The 20,998-nt window shown below is 37.5% G+C and overlaps 1 protein-coding gene across 2 annotated transcripts in view; it reads left to right on the forward strand.

Moving 5' to 3' along the window:
* Positions 1 to 20,998, forward strand: part of LOC133207446 (lysine-specific demethylase 4C-like) — a 139,916-nt gene that overhangs the window by 3,312 nt on the left and 115,606 nt on the right. The window contains exons 1-3 of one of the 2 annotated variants that reach the window (XM_061344363.1): positions 6,749 to 6,792; positions 7,099 to 7,202; positions 13,969 to 14,106. In XM_061344363.1, the coding sequence (XP_061200347.1) occupies positions 7,149 to 7,202; positions 13,969 to 14,106 (192 nt within the window). In that variant the 5' untranslated portion in view covers positions 6,749 to 6,792; positions 7,099 to 7,148. Of the gene's footprint in view, positions 1 to 6,748; positions 6,793 to 7,098; positions 7,203 to 13,968; positions 14,107 to 20,998 lie in introns of those variants that run through there. The other variant, XM_061344362.1, reaches the window with a different exon arrangement.

The raw sequence follows: 20,998 nt of genomic DNA on the forward strand, positions 1-20,998 counted from the left end.
AGGACAACATCTGAAGAAAAAGAAGTAGTTTATTTCAAGGTTAGCTCTGATGAGCAAGTTCCTACTAAATTAATTGAATGCTTCTGAATAATTAAGGTAATAAATGCATTAGATGGGATAGGTTGTTGTAAGTCAAGGCAGCAGCTGATACACAAAATTAAAGGAAAGCCAGAATATTTTCCATTATCTTGTCTGCACATCACAATTACCACACATGCCTTTTGTGCATGAATGCTTTTATTTTGCTTTCCATTGAAATCTGATTGACTGTGGCACCTATAAATACTTAAACTGAAAGACATTAGACTTGCATCTAATAAAGACAACAGTTTGATTTTGCCCTTCAGCTACTTTCTCATTTATGTAGAGTTTTTCAATTTTATGTAGACATAAATGTAATAAAAACTCAAGTGAGCTGTTAACTGCATTTTTTTATACTTGCTATGTAAATCTGAAATATCGTTGTATTCTTAAGGTTTTTTTTTTCTTTCACAGATGAGTTAGAAAATAAAGAGAATTGAAGCAGAGTGGCAAATTGGAAATGACAGTTTGAAGGATTTTCAAGATCCTTTACTAGATCATTTAACTGCAAAAACTGTTTTAGAGACATCTATCTGTGGTGTTCGATTATGTTAAAGCAGAAACTAAAGATTAATACATTCTTAAGTATGCAGGGGTGTTATAAAAAGCTTTGTGTGGCTTATACTGTTAATTAATTCTATGCAGAAGTCATTACCTGCAATATATGAAAACATGGATAGTCGTTGAAATGAAATTTGACATAAAACTTGCATAACTTCTAAGGGTTTCAAATTTGAAAACTTGAACAGCTTTTTCTCAATTGATAGTTAACGAGTAAAGTTAGAAAAGTCTTGTCTAAGAGATATTAAACTTAAGGCTGTAACGTATTCAGCTGGGCATGACAACACTCATATTTCACAGCACTTACAGCTTTTGTGACTTTACTCTTTGTTTGGACTCTTTTTTACTCTGCTTTGTATAGCATACATATTGCCATTGCTTCTTTGTGAGGATTGTTCTCTTCCAGACTCATTCTCCTAAATTTTTTTTTATAACAGAAAGTTATATCAAATCAGTTCAGATGACTGCAGATTAATTTAAATGAATTATATGAAGTTTGTATTCATACCTACCAAAAGAAAATCACTAGAAAACTCAGTTCTCCTTTCATCTCTGCGTATACGCCAAGAGTACTGATCATTGAGTAATGATTAATATTTTGTATGTTCTAAGTCATTTAAATTGAGATCTGCATAAATAAAAATTTCTGTAACTTTGTACTTTATCACTTTTTCTGGGACTATTTTTAATTACATTAAAGTTAAGTTACATTAAATTTAAATTTAGAGTTCTCTTTTATGTTCTTAGTTTTATATCTGTAGTTTCATATTTTAATATTTTCAGTAGACATTAATAAAAGAGAAATACAGCAACTTTACCTTAGAATTTCAGGTGAAGACCCGAGTATGGAACTATAGAAAAATGCAGGAAATCTAGCCTCATTCATTGGCAGGTCAGAGTTTGATTTTAAAGTTTCCTAAGAATATGATTTTACATGTGTGTGTGTGCGCTTAAATACTGACTTTATTATTGGCCAAATTGTGATGTTGTTGAGCATAGAAGGTAATGTATAGCCAGTTTTCCTTTTCAAGTCTATGTAGTTGCGGAATTAATCTTTCAGTAATAGTACTGTAATTTGTCAGTATGTGACTGTTGCTTAAATCGTTGTCACCGTTGTCCTGGGTTCAGCAGTAGCAGTCATTTTTTTTTTCTCCTTCTTAGCTGGGCATTGCTGTGTTTTTTGACATTCAGCCTGGGAACAGCGCTGATAATACTATGTTTTTAGTTACTGCTCAAATGTTTACTCTGACCAAGGACTTTGTGAGTTTCATGCTCTGCCAGGGAGGGGGGGAAGCCAAGAGGAAGCAGAGACAGGACACCTGACGCAAACTGACCAAAGAGGTATTCCATACCACAGTATGTCATGCCCAAGATGTAACTGGGAGTTACCTGGAAGGGCTAGTTCACTGCTGGGTGGGGCGAGGTATCGGTCTGCGGGTGGTGAGGTGTTGTATTCTCTTCCCTTGTTATTTCCTTTATCATTATTATTATTGGTGGTAGCAGTAGTGGTTTGTGTTATACCTTAGTTACTGGACTGTTCTTATCTCAACCCATTAGAGTTACATTCTTTTGATTCTCCTTTCCATGCCTCCGGGAGCAGGGGGGAAGAAAGGGCAAGGGGGCAGTAGACTGCGTGGTTCTGACTTATGGCCATTGTCATGGTTTAAGCCCATCTGGTAACTCAGAAACACACAGCCACTTGCTCACTACCCCCCTTCTTCCTCCCTCAGCTCCGGTTGGGATGGAGAGGTGAATCAAAAGAATGTAACTCCCATGGGTTGAGATAAGAACAGCCCAGTAACTAAGGTATAACACAAACCACTGCTGCTACCACCAATAATAATAATGACAAGGGAAATAACAAGGGAAGAGAAAATTGCTCACCATCCGCTGACTGATACTCAGCAAGACCTGAGCAGCGATGTGGGCCTTCCTGGTAACTGCCCCCAGTTTATATACTGGGCATAATGTGCTGTGGTATGGAATACCTCTTTGGCTAGTTTGGGTTAGGTGTCCTGTCTCTGCTTCCTCCTGGCTTCTTCTCCTCCCTGGCAGAGCATGAAACTGAAAAGTCCTTGGTCAGAGTAAACATTACTTAGCAACAACTAAAAACATCGGTGTTATCAGCTCTGTTCCCAGGCTGAAAGTCAAAACCACAGCACTGCACCAGCTACTAAGAAGGAGAAAAATGACTGCTACTGCTGAACCCAGGGCAACAGTTTAATTGGAAAGAGTATGGGCACATTCTTGTTACGGTAAATAAGCTGTCCAGATATCTTGAAGAAGGTAATCAACCAGGAATTGAACCCAGTCCACTTCAGTTTGTGCAAATGATAGCTGTGATTTCATGTGGTCATCTGATCTGAGCTGTGTATGGTATGTTGGAATGATACGGGGTGAAAAAAAGAATGAGCCTTTCAGGTAGTAATGTCACTCTTCCTCAATAATATATAGAATTGAACTAACTTTAAAATGTTCTTTATCCCTGAACCATTTAATGTGCACTTTAAAGAGACTCTGTGCAGCAATATCCTGTTTGTGTGAATCCTGTCTTCCTCAGACACAGTTAGGAATCTGCTTCATGCTCACTGCTCTAAGCTTCCCCCAGTGATGAGAAGGCTTTAACTGTATCTAGAGTATGGATCAAAAAAACAGAGATTGTATGTAAATGTCAGCGTCTACTGAGGTGGGGTAGCATTGACAGAGGTGTGTCTTCACCAGCCCTGTGGTAAGACTGTAAATCAAGAAGTAGTTTTGTTAGTACAAATAACATTGGCTACTTTGTGTAAATCATTTAATTTTGGGCAGTGTTAGCTGTCAGACTACGTGTCTGTCTGACAGCTAACGTAGGGTCTTCTGAGAGCATATTTTTGATTGTTAATACAGTCTGTCGGCTGTTTTCATGGATTATTTGTTATTGTTGTGTATGTTAACTAGAGAAGGTTTTACAAAAGTCTGAGTGGCACTTTCAGTTTGGTGGATAAATGCACTCTGCTTGTAGTTTATATGCTCATACCCAAATATTTAGCCACTGAATCACATCTTTGCCTTGTAGAGCAGAATTAGTACAGTCTAAATCTTGAGAATGTCAGTGTTTCTTTAAATCATGATTAGAGAATTTTCAGCTGGATTGTCTTTTTCTCATGGACTTAAATCAGTGAGTAACCTAACTCTGTTTTACAATGATCTTTGATCATTGCTCATTGGTTCCTATGATGTAATTGTTTTGAATTGGTGTTCTATGTAATTAGGTCCAAGAAGATATGTAGGGTACAGGTGGCAAACCTCTTTTGCACTTCTCAATGCTTATGTTTAGCCACATCTCAAGAAGCCATCTGAGAAACTAGAATTGCATGCTGATTCCTACAAAATACCTGCTTTTGTAGAACTGATTCAGAATTAATGGATTAGTGTTAATGGATTAAATTAAGATTCCATGTGTCTCCATGAACTTGAACTACAGAACTTGAACAGTAGTTGCATTTTACATAGATTTTATTTTTTTTAGTTTTTATTTTTGGATGTGGGAATTCACTAAATATCCGGAATTAAGCAGTAATCCTGTAAATTGCTAAACTTAGCAGTAGCTTGCCATTTGAGAATGGTTCTGGTGTGTTGCAAGCATATCTTGAATTGGCTTGCATTTAATGTGTTTGTAAGGATCGTGTGATGCTTCTAATGCAACACCTCGGTGTGCTACTAGGTGTTTTTTATGCCTGCTAACAAATTCTCCCACTAGGATTTTCTTCCCCGAAAGAGGAGCGTGTGTGACCTTAGCTTTAGCCTGGGCAGAGCAAAAGACCTTCTGATAAAAAGTATTGTAATGAGGAAATACTACCTTCCTTTCTTGCTGTGTTCATTGAAGGGAAGTGCTTTTAAAAAAAACGAGTTGAATGAGATGGGAAACTTAGAGTGTATATAAGTGTAGGCCTTGATAGTCAAAAGATAGTTTATAGTGGTACAGAATGTGTAGGCTGCACTTTGATTTCACTCTAAGGGCTCTGTAACCACAGCAGATGTTCTGTAAATTTCTCTTAATGGATTTTGAGCAGGTTATGTTCTGCTGTTCTGTGCTCTTTGCAGCTATCTTAGAATTCAGCAACAAACATGCCTTCTGGTTGGAGTTGTCGAAACTATTTCTGGTCTCTTGGAGCTGTAATGATATAACAAGTTTTGGATATCTGCCCATCGTTTGCTTTTTATTATCATGTATTGAGCCAATTAAGCATATTGCAGTAGTAGAATTAGGTACAAAATTTGTTTTCTCAGGGAAAACAACTCAGTCAAACTTCTCCTGCCTTTAGAAATCAAGGTTTCTACTACTTTTTGTACCAGTAATTTCCTTAATCTCAAATGTCATTTTCACTCTTTTCACAGTATGTTCCAGTATATTTCTGTTATTACACTGCTCAGTACTGAGATTTCTTGAAGCTCATGTGCTATAGATTCCAAGTTATGATTGTTATCATTATATTATAGGCATTAATTGTGCCAGAATATTTGAAATTTATTTGCTGGGGCCCACCAATTCTGCTCTGGTTTCTTTTATCTGTCTTTTAGTTAGTGAAGCCAAACACGTATGATAAACTGTACCTACCAGCTATTATGTCGTTTGCAATTCCAAAAGAGAGTAAAGAATTCTGTGGGGAGAAGAAAGAATGATAAATCTGAATAGAATTTGATCTGCATCTTTGCGGACATCCTAGTACGTTGATCTGCATGACTGTAGATTACACCTTTGCTTCTAAAGTGCTGCTTAATGTTATATCTGAGAAACCAGAGAAAAATTCTCACAGAACTGGGTAGTGTGTTAGAAAATAATGTACAAAGAATATAACAGTTATGATAATGTTAACTAACATCACGTAAATAGGCTCATCGGAGAGAAGAAATTAATTCTGACATTACAGAGAAGGATGTACATTATGGTGTATTGTTGTTCATATTTTATTTCCCAATTCATTAAAAGTATTTAGGGGTTTTTCTTTTTTAATAGAGTAGCGAGCTTGTTGCATCTGTCAATGACAAAGTAACATTTATGAGAGAGGGATACGGCAACTTGTTCAAATGCAGTGAGGAGATGATGGAAAGCTCTTCTTTTATTAGTTAAATGTCTTGTGGCTAATTTTGTGTCCACTAAACAAAGTTTTCTATATCATTTGTCTAGTCATTTTAGTTTGTCCCATATTTTTCTCAGGTGATCTTTTCTTGCCGGTTTCATGCAATTACCAGGTGTTTACAGCAAAACAGTTACTATTCAGTTTGGATAAGAATTGAATGGTGTTTGTGGTTAATATATTTATTGTGAACAAACACATACACCTTCAGTAATTCTAGGTAATTCATGCAATCTTTAAATCTGGATCTGTATCAAAGATCTTTTGTGTTCTTCAGGCATAAAATATAATGCATAAATAAATCAAAAGTGTATTTCCCTGAATTGGTACTAATACTGTCATTAAAGAGTGTTACCTTCTTTCTGGAATCAAGTTAGAAAGGAGGTCAGGAAGGAATAAACTAGTTATATTCTGAAGACTTTCCCCTCTCTCTCCTTCTCACCTTCTGCCTTTTATCTTATAACATAGTGTTTTTGTACCATGATAGGTTAAAGAGCTTAATATTTTCATTTTAGAGAGGGAAAGATTAGGTAACTTATTTGAATGGTAGCTGAGGTGCTGTTCACATTCTGGTTAGAGGGTGAGGTACCAGAGTTTAATTAAACATTGAAACCTTGTCTTAATGAGAGGGAAAAGTGAAAAATTAATCTCCGTATTTTCCTCAACTGGATTATATAATTATGTAATGAACTGAGGAGGGTTTGTGGAGTAGTACATTAATAATCATCGAAGTTTAAACATGGGAAGTCTTTGTTCATAGAAGTCAAAACAAGATAAAAAGAAGCAAAAACCCCCCACCCCATCTGTTTTTACTTCACCAAGTAAAAGTCGCCATACTTTCTAGCCTTTCCTAGATAGAAAATTGTGTTTGTTTACCTTATAGGTGGTTTGTGAGCCCTAGGTAAATCTGGTCATTGTGGAATCCTTTTAAATTCATATACTACAGTTGATTTTTGTGTGTGCAGGTGTTGCAGAATGAATGTTCATGTAAAAAAACCCTATACATGCCAACAATAAAATATTTCTGTCAAAGGTAAGAAAAGTGTACCTAATTTACATGTCCAAATTTATTTAAAATTATTTTACTGCTTAATCAAAAACTGAGAAAAAAACCAAACTACTGTAATCCCTCCCCTTGAAAAGAAGTTGAAAATCTTAGGTGGAACATTTGATTTTTATACAGATTCCTCAGAACCTAGCAACAACACAGTAAAATATTCTATGAGTTTATAAAATATTCTAATGAGTTGAAATGGTAGTATGTATTGTCAAATATAACAGCATTTTCCTACCTGCTTTAATTAAAAGATACCCAATTTTGCTTGTCTTGCTGTGCTAGGGTTCTTCCCAAGCAGCTCTGATGGATGTGATGCTTTTCTTCGCCACAAGATGTCTCTGATTTCTCCATCAATATTGAAGAAGTATGGAATTCCTTTTGACAAGGTACATTAGTGTTTAACTGTGCATTCATCCATTGAATTAGACTTGTGTTTACTATAAGGATTTTTTATAGTAAAGGTGATGCAAAATAATAATTCTTTTTTTTTTTTAATGCATTGACTCCATGAAAAGACAAAAACAAATGCTCGTAGTATTAGGATTTTGGCATGTTTTAGCTTGGAATTTTCTATCAGAAAACACTTATAGCCATCATAATCTTTATGCTAGAAATTTTTGTGAAGATCTTATCTGTATTAGGATCTTATCCTCATATTAGGAGAGGAACTGGTTTGAGACCATCTTAAAAATCTGAATGTGCACAAGTCCATGGGTCCTGATGAAATCCATCCGTGGGTCCTGAAGGAGCTGGAGAATGAAGTTGCTAAGCCGCTGGCCATCATATTTGAAAAATCGTGGCAGTCAGGTGAAGTTCCCGATGACTGGAAAAAAGGAAATATAACCCCCATTTTCAAGAAGGGGAAAATGGATGACCCGGGGAATTACAGACCAGTCAGTCTCACCTCTGTGCCTGGCAAAATCTGGGAGCAGATTCTCCTGGAAGGCACAGTAAGGCACACGAAAAACAAGGAGGTGCTTGGTGACAGCCAGCATGGCTTCACCAAGGGGAAATCCTGCCTGACCAATTTGGTGGCCTTCTATGATGGGGCTACAGAACTGATGGACAGCGGTAAAGCAGTTGATGTCATCCACCTGGACTTGTGTAAAGCGTTCAACACTGTCCCACACGACATTCTTGTCTCTAAATTGGAGAGACATCAATTTGATGAATGGACCACTGGGTGGATAAAGAACTGGCTGGATGGCCGCACACAAAGAGTTGTGGTCAATGGCTCAATGTCCAGCTGGAGACCAGTAACGAGTGGTGTCCCTCAGGGATCAGTGTTGGGACCGTCTTGTTTAACATCTTCATCGCTGACATGGACAGTGGGATTGAGTGTGTCCTCAGCAAGTTTGCCGAAGACACCAAGCTGTGTGGTTCGGTTGATACGCTGGAGGGAAGGAATGCCATCCAGAGGGACCTTGACACGCTTGTGAGGTGGGCTGATGCCAACCTCATGAAGTTTAGCCGTGCCGAGTGCAAGGTCCTACACCTGGGTGGGAGCAATCCCAGGCACAGCTACAGGTTGGGCAGAGAAGAGATTCAGAGCAGCCCTGTGGAGAACTTGGGGGTGCTGATCAATGAGAAAAGGAACATGAGCCGGCTGCAGTGTGCGCTTGCAGCCCAGAAAGCCAACCATATCCTGGGCTGCATCAAAAGGAGCGTGACCAGCAGGTCGAAGGAGGTGAACCTGCCCCTTTATTCTGCTCTTGTGAGACCTCACTTGGAGTATTGTGTACAGTTCTGGTGTCCTCAACATAAAAATGACATGAATCTGTTGGAACAAGTCCAGAGGAGGGCCACGAGGATGATCAGGGGACTGGAGCACCTCCCGTATGAAGACAGGCTGAGAAAGTTGGGGCTGGTCAGCCTGAAGAAGATAAGGCTGCGTGGAGACCTCATAGCAGCCTTCCAGTATCCAGTATAGGGGGCCTACAGGGATGCTGGGGAGGGACTCTTCATTAGGGACTGTAGTGATAGGACAAGGGCTAATGGGTTAAAACTTAAACAGGGGAAGTTCAGATTGGATGTAAGGAGGAAATTCTTTCCTGTTAGGGTAGTGAGGCACTGGAATAGGTTGTCCAGGGAGGTTGTGAATGCTTCATCCCTGGCAGTGTTCAAGGCTAGGTTGGACGAGGCCTTGGGTAATATGGTTTAGAGCGAGGTGTCCCTGCCCATGGCTGGGGGGTTGGAAGTAGATGATCTTAAGGTCCTTTCCAACCCTAACTATTCTATGATTCTGTGATTCTATATTTTTTATTCCTGTTTTATTTCCATGCAATCTGTTGACTGAAACACTTAAGATAATGAATAAACCCAAATTTAATTTTTTTAAATTTATTTTTTATGATGTAACATATTAGAAAAATAGTGATTATTTTGTGCTGTTAGATAGTGGCAGACTAGACAATTGATAACATTATATAAAGTGTGAAGAATAAGTGGCTGTCTTTTTGTGGATGAATTTTATACATAGCTGTTTTCACAGACATCTGAAGTATTCAATTTCTTCTGCTTTCCTATATCTTCTAGCTTACTGTTTTCCATGTAGAACTTTGTGTAGGTGCCAGCTAATAAGAATGGTTTTACTGCATTACTTTTTCTTTAAAAATATTTATTCTATATCCTCAGCACTTTGCAAATTCTGAAGTTCTAAATTCAAGAGGTTTGTAAGTCTACCGCAGTAGTACAGCTTGATTCAGAAGGTTCCCTTCCTGAACATCTGTTTATGTTATACTGAGGTTTTTAAAAGCCTTTTGACCAGTAAGGGTTTATGATTCTGGGTTTCCCACTGTGCAGGCTGTTTATAAAGATGTTCAGAAGAACCATGCAATATATACTTTTTTTTCTCACTATTCCTGCTACAATATAGTACTGTAAACTGTCAACTGCTTTCTGTAATTTTTTGTGGCCTCAGCACACTTGCCACAGACCTTGTTTAGTTTTGTGGTTACTGTTTTAATGTATGTGGTGTTTGTTGATACCATGTGGATCTGTGTATACAGACTTAGTGGATCATGTTCCCTTCTTAGAATATAGCATAATGCTGTGCTTTCTGGCTTAGTTGATATTTTTGTAACAGTATGAAGCATGGAAATAATGTTTAAGTTAATGTTTTAATGTATAGTGTTGTTGTAATTTAACCCAGTAGGCAGCTTAGAACCACACACACTCACTTCCTCCTGGTGATACAGGGGAGAGAATCAGAAGTGTAAAAGTGAGAAAATTTGTGGATTGAGATAATTTAATAAGTAGAGCATAAGCCACAAACACGAGTGAAACAAAGCAAGGAATTAATTCAGTATTGCTCATTGGCAGGCATATTCAGCCATCTCCAGGAAAGCAGGACTTCATCGCATGTAATGGTTACTTGGGAAGATTAACGCCATTACTCCAAATGCCCCCCCATTCCTCCTTCTGCCCCCAGCTCTATATGCTGAGCATAGCACTATATTGTCTGGAATATCTCTGGGGTCAGCTGTTCCACCTCTGTCCTCTCCCAGTTTATTGTGCACCCCCAGCCTGGTCCCTGGTGGGGTAGGAGGCAGAAAAGACCTTGATGCTGTGTGAGCACTGCTCAGCAGTGACTGAAACGTCCCTGTGTTATCAACACTGTTTGCAGCACAGGTGGGATGAAGTCACTGATTTGTTGTCTGCCTTTTGGAATTAGCTTCACTTTCCATGCTTAAATCAGCCTATGTATAAAATTGAAGAAATGTAGGCATTTAGAAAGATATTGCCTGCTGTGGAAAACAAGCTTTTTTGACTATATTACTCACATAAGAAGTAGTTTGTTTTCTGAATGATATATTATCATATGGAAATGTAGTTGCTGAGTTCAGTTTTTGTAATATATAGGTAAATATTGATTCTCTTCATAGCCTTGTGCTTCATCATGAAGTGTCAGATGAAACCTTCCAAACTGGAAGGTTTTATAACTAGATTTATAGCTTTGGATTTACAGAACGTTACTCTGAGCAGTATAATTTTCAGTGGTTGGTAATAGTGTATTGCAGAATGCCAGCATATTTGTTTTCAGTACCGCACGTTTCAGGTGGGTAGGGAAGTTGATTTTCTTATTTCAATGTCTTGATTATTGCTATATTCTGAGAATACAAAATAAAGTGCTAGAAAGAGTTAAATATTGAAGTTTTATTCTTTCACCTAGTCTGGTGAGGAAGCAGACTGTACCGAAGTGTAATTGTAATTAATGGGATTCAGTAAGAAAGTGAATAATAGATAGAACCAGGCTGTGATCTCTCATGGCTCAAAGTGATAGAAGTGGAAATGTGCTGAATGCTGATAAGTCAGCCTACGCCTACCAGGTGGCAGCTGAACTGCTGCTTGTTGCAATAGAACACCTGCTAAACTGTCAGCAGTAGGAGGGTGTATTGAGATAAATTTTAGGATTGTTAGCATTGAGAATAATCTTTCTTAAACAGTCCCACAGCGATTGTTGGTGTTCTACAGTAGCAGTTATAATATATGCACCTGTATGTGCATTTGCATGTACATGCTAAATATGAACCTACAAAAAGTTAACCTTGCAAAATCTAAGATCCAATTTATTGTTTAGCTTTGATGGCTGACTATCTTTTCCTTGTTTTCCTCGCTTTCCTTCATCTCATAATACAATCGGAAATATACATCTTGACATGCTATCCCTGTGCATTTTTTCTTGCATTGAGCAAAAAATAAAACACAAGAGGACAATTCATAAAACTGTAAGGCGAGATTTTCAAAAGGAAGAAAGGGGAGATTCTAAAAGCAGAAAAGGAATGTAAGACAACCATGCCAGCAAAAAGCTGAGATTTAAGATATGACATGTTAATAAGAAAAATGTTTGGAGTTCTGAATTTTAATTTTGTTGGTTGTTTAAAGTTTAGCTCTCTCTTTTTGTGATCATAAGTCTATTTCTCTAAAAAGCTGTGTTTGTCTTTCCAGTTTTTCCTTCTCTATTGCTTATGCAAAACGTTGTCACACAATAAAAATGTCTTGTTTAATCTATGAGAAGTCTTATTGTCCTATGATTGGCAAATGCATCTTGTTGAACAGTCATCAGTCATTGCTCAGATACTTGCTTCATTTAAATGGGTTTTTACTGGGCCTGCTCTCTGTTGTGTTTCTTGTAAAAAGATACATCAGACTGTATGGGGAATCTTTTAACCCTTCTGCATACTTTATTTATTAACACTTTATCAGGTAGTACGGAAAACAGTGGGCCATTTCTAGTCTCTGATTAGCTTGTCCTTGATGCAGGCTTTGGTGGTCTGACTTCAAGAGATCAGATCTATCTGTGAGTGGGGAGAGTATTAGTAACTGACAAGAAGTGCCATGTTTTCTTCGTGTCCAGAGGAGCAGTAGTTCATTCAGGTATAGGAAGATGAGGTTTCTTTCTTGAAAGAAAATGTCCTGGCCAGTGCTTCTTTGTTTGTGTGTGGGGTGGGATTCTTTTAAGGTTTTTCTACTTTCTGTGATTTCTTGTGGCCCCAGCAAACTTCTCTTTTGCTTACTTTTTTCACTGTACTTGTCAAGAACAGAGCAGTCTTTTGGAACTACTTTTGCTTGTTCTCTAAAGCAGTATTAGAGCTTAACTGTAGTCAAGCTTTGCCGCTTTGAGCTCTCCTTTGGGCCGCTTGTCCCTTAGGTATTTTGGAATTCTCATTATCAATAGTACCATAGTGCTGCTCTCTTAAATTGTGCTTTAAAGAGGGACAGGGGAAGGGCAGGGGCAGATTAAAATTTCTTTTCATGTAAGTGGTGTCTAACGGCTTTACGTTGAGATACTCTGCATGGCATTTGCAGTGGACAGTTCCCCTTGGTGGCAGTAGATGCTGTGGGGAAGGATTCACTTCATTTGCAAGAGAGAAGCAACAGCGAGTTTACAAAGTTCAGTGGTAAATGTGACAGTGACGTTGAATCTAACAAGATTTGAGGGCAAGGTGTACTTGAGTATTTACTGCAGAGAGGACAGGTCAGACAACTAACTGTCAGGGAGACCCTCCTGTTGGTTCATGAGGTTCAGAGAGGACTCCCTCGCATTCTGAACTCCTTCTCTGAGGGAAGTTTAGGTGCAGCTGGATGCAGACTTAGTCCCAGATTTAATCAATGGTTTGTGTCAAAGGGGTTATGTGTGCTCTGTCAGTCTTTTATGTCACTTAGCTAAGGTTACAGTTTCAGCACGCTTATTCCTAATTCATGTACAGACTACCTCAGCCTCAAGGAGTAACCTGGAGAGGTGTCCCTACTCAAGGGAGAACCTGGCATGCAGCCCGTGGCAGTGCAGGAGACCTCAATGGGCCCTGAGCTGTCTGCTGATTATGGAGTAACATGATGGACTTAAGTCATGTTTGCAGTCATGTTTGCATACCAGTGGATGTCTTGATTACTGTGCAGGACAGCTCTTGGCTACTGTGTTGACATCTGCCTCCCCAGAGTCCAGTTAAAGTGTGTGAGCACACTGCCAGAGCTGTAAGGGTGAAGAATTTGTGCAGGGCAATTGCCATTAATTCATTTTCTTTTCCTATCAGAAATGATTTAATGATCCTACGTGTGGGGATCCAGATGTATCCAGTGTGTTCCTTTGGGACAGACAACCTTGTTCTCTTTAACTGCTAAGGCTCATAAACTTGGAGCTTCTTTTACTTTATGCTTGATTGTCAGTACTAACTAATTCAAAAGGCAAATCAGGCCCGCCGCCACAGGTCTTCAAGTCATAGTTTTTGAATGGGTGAGTATGGGAGAGAAGGGTCTCTCTGCAGTCTTTCCAAGAGACGTGGTGATGAATGGAATAATTTCGTCAGCAGTTAATTCGTACTAGTATTTAGGGATGATAATTGGGCATTTTGGTTCAGACTGTCTCTGCTTCCTTTCAGTCAGAAGATCGATATAATCTCTGCGCTGGTTTTTTCTAGTTTGCTGTACTTTCAGGTGAACCTGTGTTGCAAGATTAGCTTTTTGTATTTTTTTAAATTCATAAAGTACCAGTATTTGTCTCAAGTATACTCTTCCTTCTTACATTGCAGCTGCATGAAAAAAAATCTGTCTAGGTAATTGCAAAGGCAAATGTAGTTTTCACTGCTTTAGGAACAGAAACGATTTTGTAATGTGGTTCACCTGGAAAACTTTTTTGTTTGTTTTGTGCTATAGGTTACACAAGAGGCAGGAGAATTTATGATCACTTTCCCATATGGATACCATGCAGGATTTAACCATGGTTTTAACTGTGCAGAGTCAACAAACTTTGCCACCTTCAGATGGATTGATTATGGAAAAGCAGCAAAACTGGTAAGTCATATTGCAGAAAACTGACACGCAAGGGAATCTTTCCTATGGGTATTTCTTCATGACAGTTTATCAAAGCCGATGAAAGAGGGAGGACTTTTAGATCAGGTAATGCTTTATATTGCCATTGAAATGTTCTTTTTATAGTGAGTGTTATACTTCCAGCAATGTGTATTCCTCTCACACTAGTGAGTTTTGTTTCCAGCATAATGTATATATTGTTCTTGAAACCCATATCTATTTATGGATATTTTTAGGTTGTAACTACATATATGGAGGTTAGCATATGTGAAGACAACTGACTTCGGCTTTTAAACCTAGATTAAAATTTTGTTACATGGCATGCTTTTTTTTTTTTCCTTCTTTTTATACGTATCATGTGAGTACGTACACAAATCAAGGAAGTATGCCATTTTTTTTCACCACAAGTTTGTTATTGTTTTTCAGTATTTTGTGATTTTTCTCAGTGTTACAGCTTATATAAGTTTTGGTTAATATGCTTCCCAGAATGTTAAAGTCAGAGACATCCTTTGCATTGACTTGTTTGTTACTGAAAGAAAGAAGCCCTTTTCAATAGTGATTTGCTTAATATATTAGGAAGAAGATGTCATGGAATAAAACGCAAATTTAGATGTGCAGGTTTAACAAGTGATAATAATGTACTCTTATTAAGAGGTTGGGATTGGAAGACCATGAGAAAGTTTTTAAATAACGGAAATTTATGATTCAAGGCATTTCTGATTATTATTGTGAGGTTGAATATGCTTAAAAGGGGAGGAGTCATCTGCCTCTGTATGCATACACTGACAATGCTGAAAGTATTGAAAACATAAGTATGCATCCAACATGTTCACATTGGTCTTTAATGGGAAAATTGTGTTTTAATAGTCAACAGATAAGGTGTTGACTGTAAGTTTAATTAAAAAATGCCCTATGTATTTCATAGTTTTGAATTTCTATAGGTAGTACAATAAAATGAAATTGATAGGAATAGAAATACGGACACGCATTAATTGTGGCAGTTAACACTAATAAGTATGGCTGTTGGTAGGTATGACTATTCTGCAGCTCTGCTAATTGGTTTAGCTGAGCTTCAAGAATGGTAAACTTTATCTTCAGATGTAGCAAAAAGCGTAGTGGTGCCTAAAGCTACATCCTTTCAGTGTACAAGCTTCATATTTCTAATATTTAAAAAATATGGTCTACCATTTGGCCCCGGTACAAACTATTAAATTTTTTATGCCTCCAGTGTGCCTCTCAGTTATTGTGTTATACACTGTAGACTTTGTCACATTTAAACTCAGTGGAGTTAGAAGTTATTTTTTTAAAGCTAATGACATTTTATTCCTTTACACCACTTCAAAGGTCCTTCTGAAATTCTGAATTTTTAGCTAAGAGGTCTTGGTAGATGTGCTCTAAATACTGTTTCATTTAGTCAAAATTTTTAATGGATGGTTAAAACTTTCATCTTAGGATGCTGAATTCTGTGCTCTGTGGTTATTGCACATAAAAGCATAGTTGTGCATAAGTAGCAAAAGAAGTTAGAGTAGATCTTTGGTGTCTGCCGCTAAATTTAAACGTTAGAAAATTTCGAAGTGGCATCTGAAGTAATAATGACTAGTCTTCCTCTATAGAGAAGTCTTAGATACCACTGTCAAATATGAACTCCAGTTTCTTTGGTAAATGTTCAGATTGCTTAATGATAATTGCTTATTTTTTTATTGCTTACTAGTGCAAGAATGAGAATTTAAGTTTATTTTACTTCTCTTTTTAAATGAAGAAGAATATGCTAGGGAGTGCTAATAGTAGGAATTTATTTATTTATATATTTTTTAATCAACAAATATGTAAGCAAAGAAGTAATGGGAAGGTGATGAAATAATTCTTCATAATACTTTTTTTATGGTGTACTAATAGGATAAACAAGTCAAAGAGAGAAAGGATTATGGTTGTCTGTTGTTAAATTGCAATTTAGGTGACACTTTGAGGGGTCACACATGTTATGGAATTACTGCAAATTTGGTGTGGTTTCTTAGTTATAGTGTCACTCTAGAAGAGCATGAGGATAGCTATGAGGATAGTTTTATCATAACCTCAGGAAACTTCCTGAACATATGAAATAAAAAGGTAAGAGGACTCTCTGCTCAAAGAAGACTGATATTTTAGCATTTTTTTTCCCTCAGCTTTGGTAGCTTCACATAAAGAGGGGAAAAAAAAAACAAAGAAAAAGGCAAACCAAACCACCACAGGCTTGCATTCCCATTTGTCAGAGTACTGATGTCATGCTTGACTCGTCTTTTATTTCTTTATGTGGTATGTGCGAGAATTGAAAAAGTTATTTTGAATTCCCTAGTTCCCCTGTATTGTACTGCAGAAATTGCCTGTGTCAGCATAATACAGCAATGTCTAGGTTTGTTGCTGTATTCTCCTTAGAGAATATGGCATACCGATGACTGATTGATTGTCTTCCTACAGGAACACCTTTATTTTTAGAGAATAGTTTCTAATTGCTGGTTTTGTGCAGTCAATATTCAATCCTCATTAACTTCAGAAAAAAGAAAAATCCAGCAAAGATTTCCATTAAAACTGTAGTAGACATTTAGGCTGTGTGATGATACCTTTTTCCTTCAGGAAATGAGATGGTGTTAAAGATTCTGTCAAATTGATTGCAAATGTTGACTCAGAGACTCTCACTATTGGAAACTTTGGTTAAGCAGAGACTGCGGATGCAAATAAAAAAAATTATTTTCTGCCTTTAAAAATGTTAAACTTATGATTTTGATTTCACTATGTGTATCCTAACTGTATTTACAATGGGAGCAGAGATGTATCCTCCAGCTTGTTTTATAGAGCTTATGTAACACGTCCTTTCAGGGATGACATATGAGAAGTAATTACCAGATGATACCTCCAGTGTGCTCTTTGTGGCAACTTGCCTGCTGCTTTGAGCTGTGTTCTCACTTTTGGACGGAATTAAGGGGAAGTAAAAGGTAGATTTAAAAAACAAACAAATTCCCAAACCAACCCCAGAATACCCCAAAAAGCCAGAAGTGGAGAAATAGCAGTTTTACTAAAAGTCTCTCTACTCCAGAAGAGGAGCATTAGATTTCTGTGTGGGTTTTGCTGACTTTTGAAACTGGCAAGACCACACAGGAAGATAAATAGGAGATGCTGGTGAAAGGAACAAACCAGTCATGTTCTGCTGAAGATAACTGACAAATGGATGTGGTGAACAGGGATGCCGGTGAAGTGCTGATACTCAATAATGGCAGGACTTAATGAATCAGAAGTAGGTAGTGCTCAGCTTACGGTTACTTTAGTTGTGTTTGTTATATTCTGTGAGGATGGGAGGTACTCTGAACTTTAGATAAGGTCACAGAGTCATAGTGTAGTTAGGGTTGGAAAAGACCCTAAGATCAAGTTCCAACCCCATGCCATGGGCAGGGACACCTCACACTAGGTAATCATCATCACACTGTAACTTTCATTAGTTGAATGCTATTTTTTGGGGGGGGGGAAAGAAAAAGTACAAAATAGGGGCAGATAGGATATTTCTTCAGGCTTCATTTGTCATTTTTCCTAATGGAGCCTACACTTATTTGGGTAGGCTGGAAATATGTAGCTTCATGAAGTGTGTTTGAGTTTCCTTACTCCAGTGGGCTTTGTTACTTTGGTAAAGCAGATGAGTCAGTGGCAAGTAGCTTGTATGTGTTGTATCTACTTTGATTTGTGTTGAGGAGGTAACTTGTGAATAAAGGGTGATGTTCAGGTCTCAGAATTGTGAATAGAAATACTTGCACATAATTCTTCTATGGTGAATGAAATAAAAATCCTTCTGAAGCAATTGGATAAAAGATGCTTCTCTAGTTTGAGAATAATCTTGTGTTCCTGTTTTCATTAGCTGCAGGACGGGATGCTCTGTGCCCCAGCAGCAAATCTGTGGAACCTCTATGTTTATTAATTTTATTTTTTTGTCTATTATAATTGTTATTTCTAAAGAGTGCAAATGTTGCCTCGGACAAGGGTATCAGTGCAAGACCTCTCACTTTACAGGTGTCAAAACTGGTGTTCTGTCATGATTTTCACCTGTCCAAATTTTAGCTTTGATAGATAGGAACTTTATGCACTCAAATTTGATACAGAGAATTGGAAACATTTAGATTTTTAATAATTTTTTGTGTTATTGTGTAAAGGCAGGTTTTTTTCTTTTTCTTTTTTTTTCCTTTTTTCTTTTTTTCCATCTTCTGTCTTAGAATTCCTCTTTTTCCTTGCTGCTGGTTTGCATATGTTTGCAAAACTTACATGTTGGCAGATCAGTTCCTAATTACAGGGAAATCCCCCCAAACCCACATCTTTCCACCTTAAGTAGAGTTTCTGGACTGCATATTCCCACCTAAGGTTGATAGGAGAAGTAGTTAGTAGAACAGAGAACTGGGTTGAGGTAGAGGTCCTGTGTAGGAAGTGTAGAGGAGATTGGTTATGTGAGCAGGTTTGGTCAGGGCTCTAATTCTTTATGTAGTGGTGGTTATTTTAGTTTCTATTGTCCCATTTTCATCTTGTTACTGTTTTAATCCCCAAATGTCCCTGTCCATTACTTTTCCAGATCCTTTTGTCAGGTTCTCTCACAGCTCTCCGTCACTCCTTGCCAAAATAGATGCCTATACTTCCAGCAGCTTTCAGAGAAAGCACTGGCATTTTTGTATACTGCTGCCATTGCTCACTCTGTTCTGTGGCACCTGTTGGTGACTTTCACTCAGTATAGATGTATGTAAATTTTACTGCCTTCTATCATGGATAGAGTCACACTAGGTGATTTTACTAGTCATTATAATGATTCTTTTGTATTGCAGCGTCTTTTAGGACGTGATTTGTTTTCAGATGTTGAAAAGCTTTTTTGTTGTTTAGCTGAGACATAGAACCTGAGAAGTCGACCAGCCTTTTCTTTGTGAAACGTGAGCTACTTAAGTATTATTGCTCTGTTTCATAAAATTAAGTTGGTAATTACTCATGCATTTTGCAGTGGTAGCTGCTTAGCAACGTATTTTCTGTGGATAGGTTAAATCAAAGTGCTGGCCTGCAGGTTGTATTTTTTCCCTTTGGTGGGATGAAGTGCAGTTGTTTTGATGTTAGGTTTGATGGATTTGTTTGCCACTGCATTCATTAGCTTCACATCAAAAAACTGACAGGCTGTTAAATGAAACTTTGGCTTAGATTTTCAGCTTGACTGTTTTGAGACCTTTGTGAAGATATTTTGTTTTTGTGCTGCAGCAGCCTCAAGCAGTTATGACTGTTTCAAAGGGAAGAAAAATTATTTAGTATCCTGATTCTTTTGGGTAAAAGAAGAGTCATTGTCTTGAGGATAGCCATGTCCAGCTTATGCTATCCAAACAATATCTTTTATTATAAAAAGTATATTTAGAGACTGTGTATATCACTTAAATAATTTTTTTCAGAAAAGAAATTATACTTACCACACAAAAGCACTTTTCTATCTTTCACAATTTATTGAGGTAACATTTTTTCCAAGGAGGATTATGTTTAGGTTGTTTTTGTACAAAACAGTATTATTTGTCAGTTTAAAGCTCACTTGTATCATCATTATTATTTTGTGTTTTAAATGTGGGTGAGTGATTTAAAGGCCTAGACTTGAAAAGTAACTTTCTACTCCTGCAGCAGTGTTTTAGTACTGAATGTCAGAAATAGCTGTGTGCATAAGCTCATGAGTGATTCTTATATCAGCTTATTTTATTGGTTTAAAGTGAATACTGCTGTCAAGGAAACATCTTTTTGTATTGTTGTTAGTATTATTTTTTTTCTAAACACCACATTGTTGATACATTTGATACCAGTCTGCAATGATAGCAGCTTCATTCGAGGTGTACAAATTAATGTTTTTATTTATTGAAAATATTAGTTAGTCACCTTATACTGTTGACTTGGCTGCTGATGGCATCTTACAAAGATCCAGAACCAGACATGCGTTGCATTTGTGGTCCTGGTATTAGTACATCACTTCAAAGAAAAACCTGTGCATTCTGCATGTCGACATTTCACTTCATAATCAACTGCCACGCTCATCCCTGTAGTTGTCATGAAATGTTAGCTTTTATTTTTTCTTTATGTTAATTTCTTTAATCTTGATCTGTTCCTTAGCTTTTATTTTTGCCCATTTTACTGCTGCCATCATTTACTGCTCATCCTTGGTTCTTACACCTCAAACTCAGCATTTCTTGAGAATAATGGCATATTATCTGTCTCCTAGTGGGCAATAACTTGTGGACTTCTAGCACTGTGGCATCTTGAATTTGGAACTTTTAAGTTCTTTAAGAAAGAAATAGCGACAATCAGAATATTTTTGCCTGTAAATGCAAAGGAGAATTATGTTCTGTTTTTTTTTTTTGTTTTTTTTTTTTCACCTTCCCATTTTCAAACCACTACCAGAGCAACTGCTTGTAAGTTTTCATAATCCAAAAAGTCATATGATTGTGCTTTTATGTTTTCACAGTCTGTGCTACACTGTGTGCAAGTACTGTTATCTTGAGTAATCTGTGATTCTGAAGGTCAGTGTGGGTTCTCATGTTCCATCTGTACCTAGCCTACCTTCTTTTTCTGTGTGATGCTGTAGAACATGTGACAAAGGTTATGCATGGATGTTTCTGGCTCAGGGAAATGTCACAGATGCCAGAAAGTGGTTCAGGTGTCATTGCCTGTCCAGGCAATTGCAGTGAGCCATCTGTCATTGTATTCTCTTACTTATACCATTTGTGTAAGTAAAACTAGTCTTAAAAAACTTAACTCTTTCTCCTAGTCTAAGAGGAAGGCATATCTCCTGCCTTGCCAGAATAACTTTCTGTTTTGACACTGGGAGGCAACCTCACCCAATATGCAAAAGTAT

This window comes from Neopsephotus bourkii, unplaced genomic scaffold, assembly GCF_033783945.1.
Source record: "Neopsephotus bourkii isolate Nb327-2 ecotype Australia unplaced genomic scaffold, CSIRO-AGI_Nbou_v1 NB_213, whole genome shotgun sequence".
NCBI lineage: Eukaryota > Metazoa > Chordata > Aves > Psittaciformes > Psittacidae > Neopsephotus > Neopsephotus bourkii.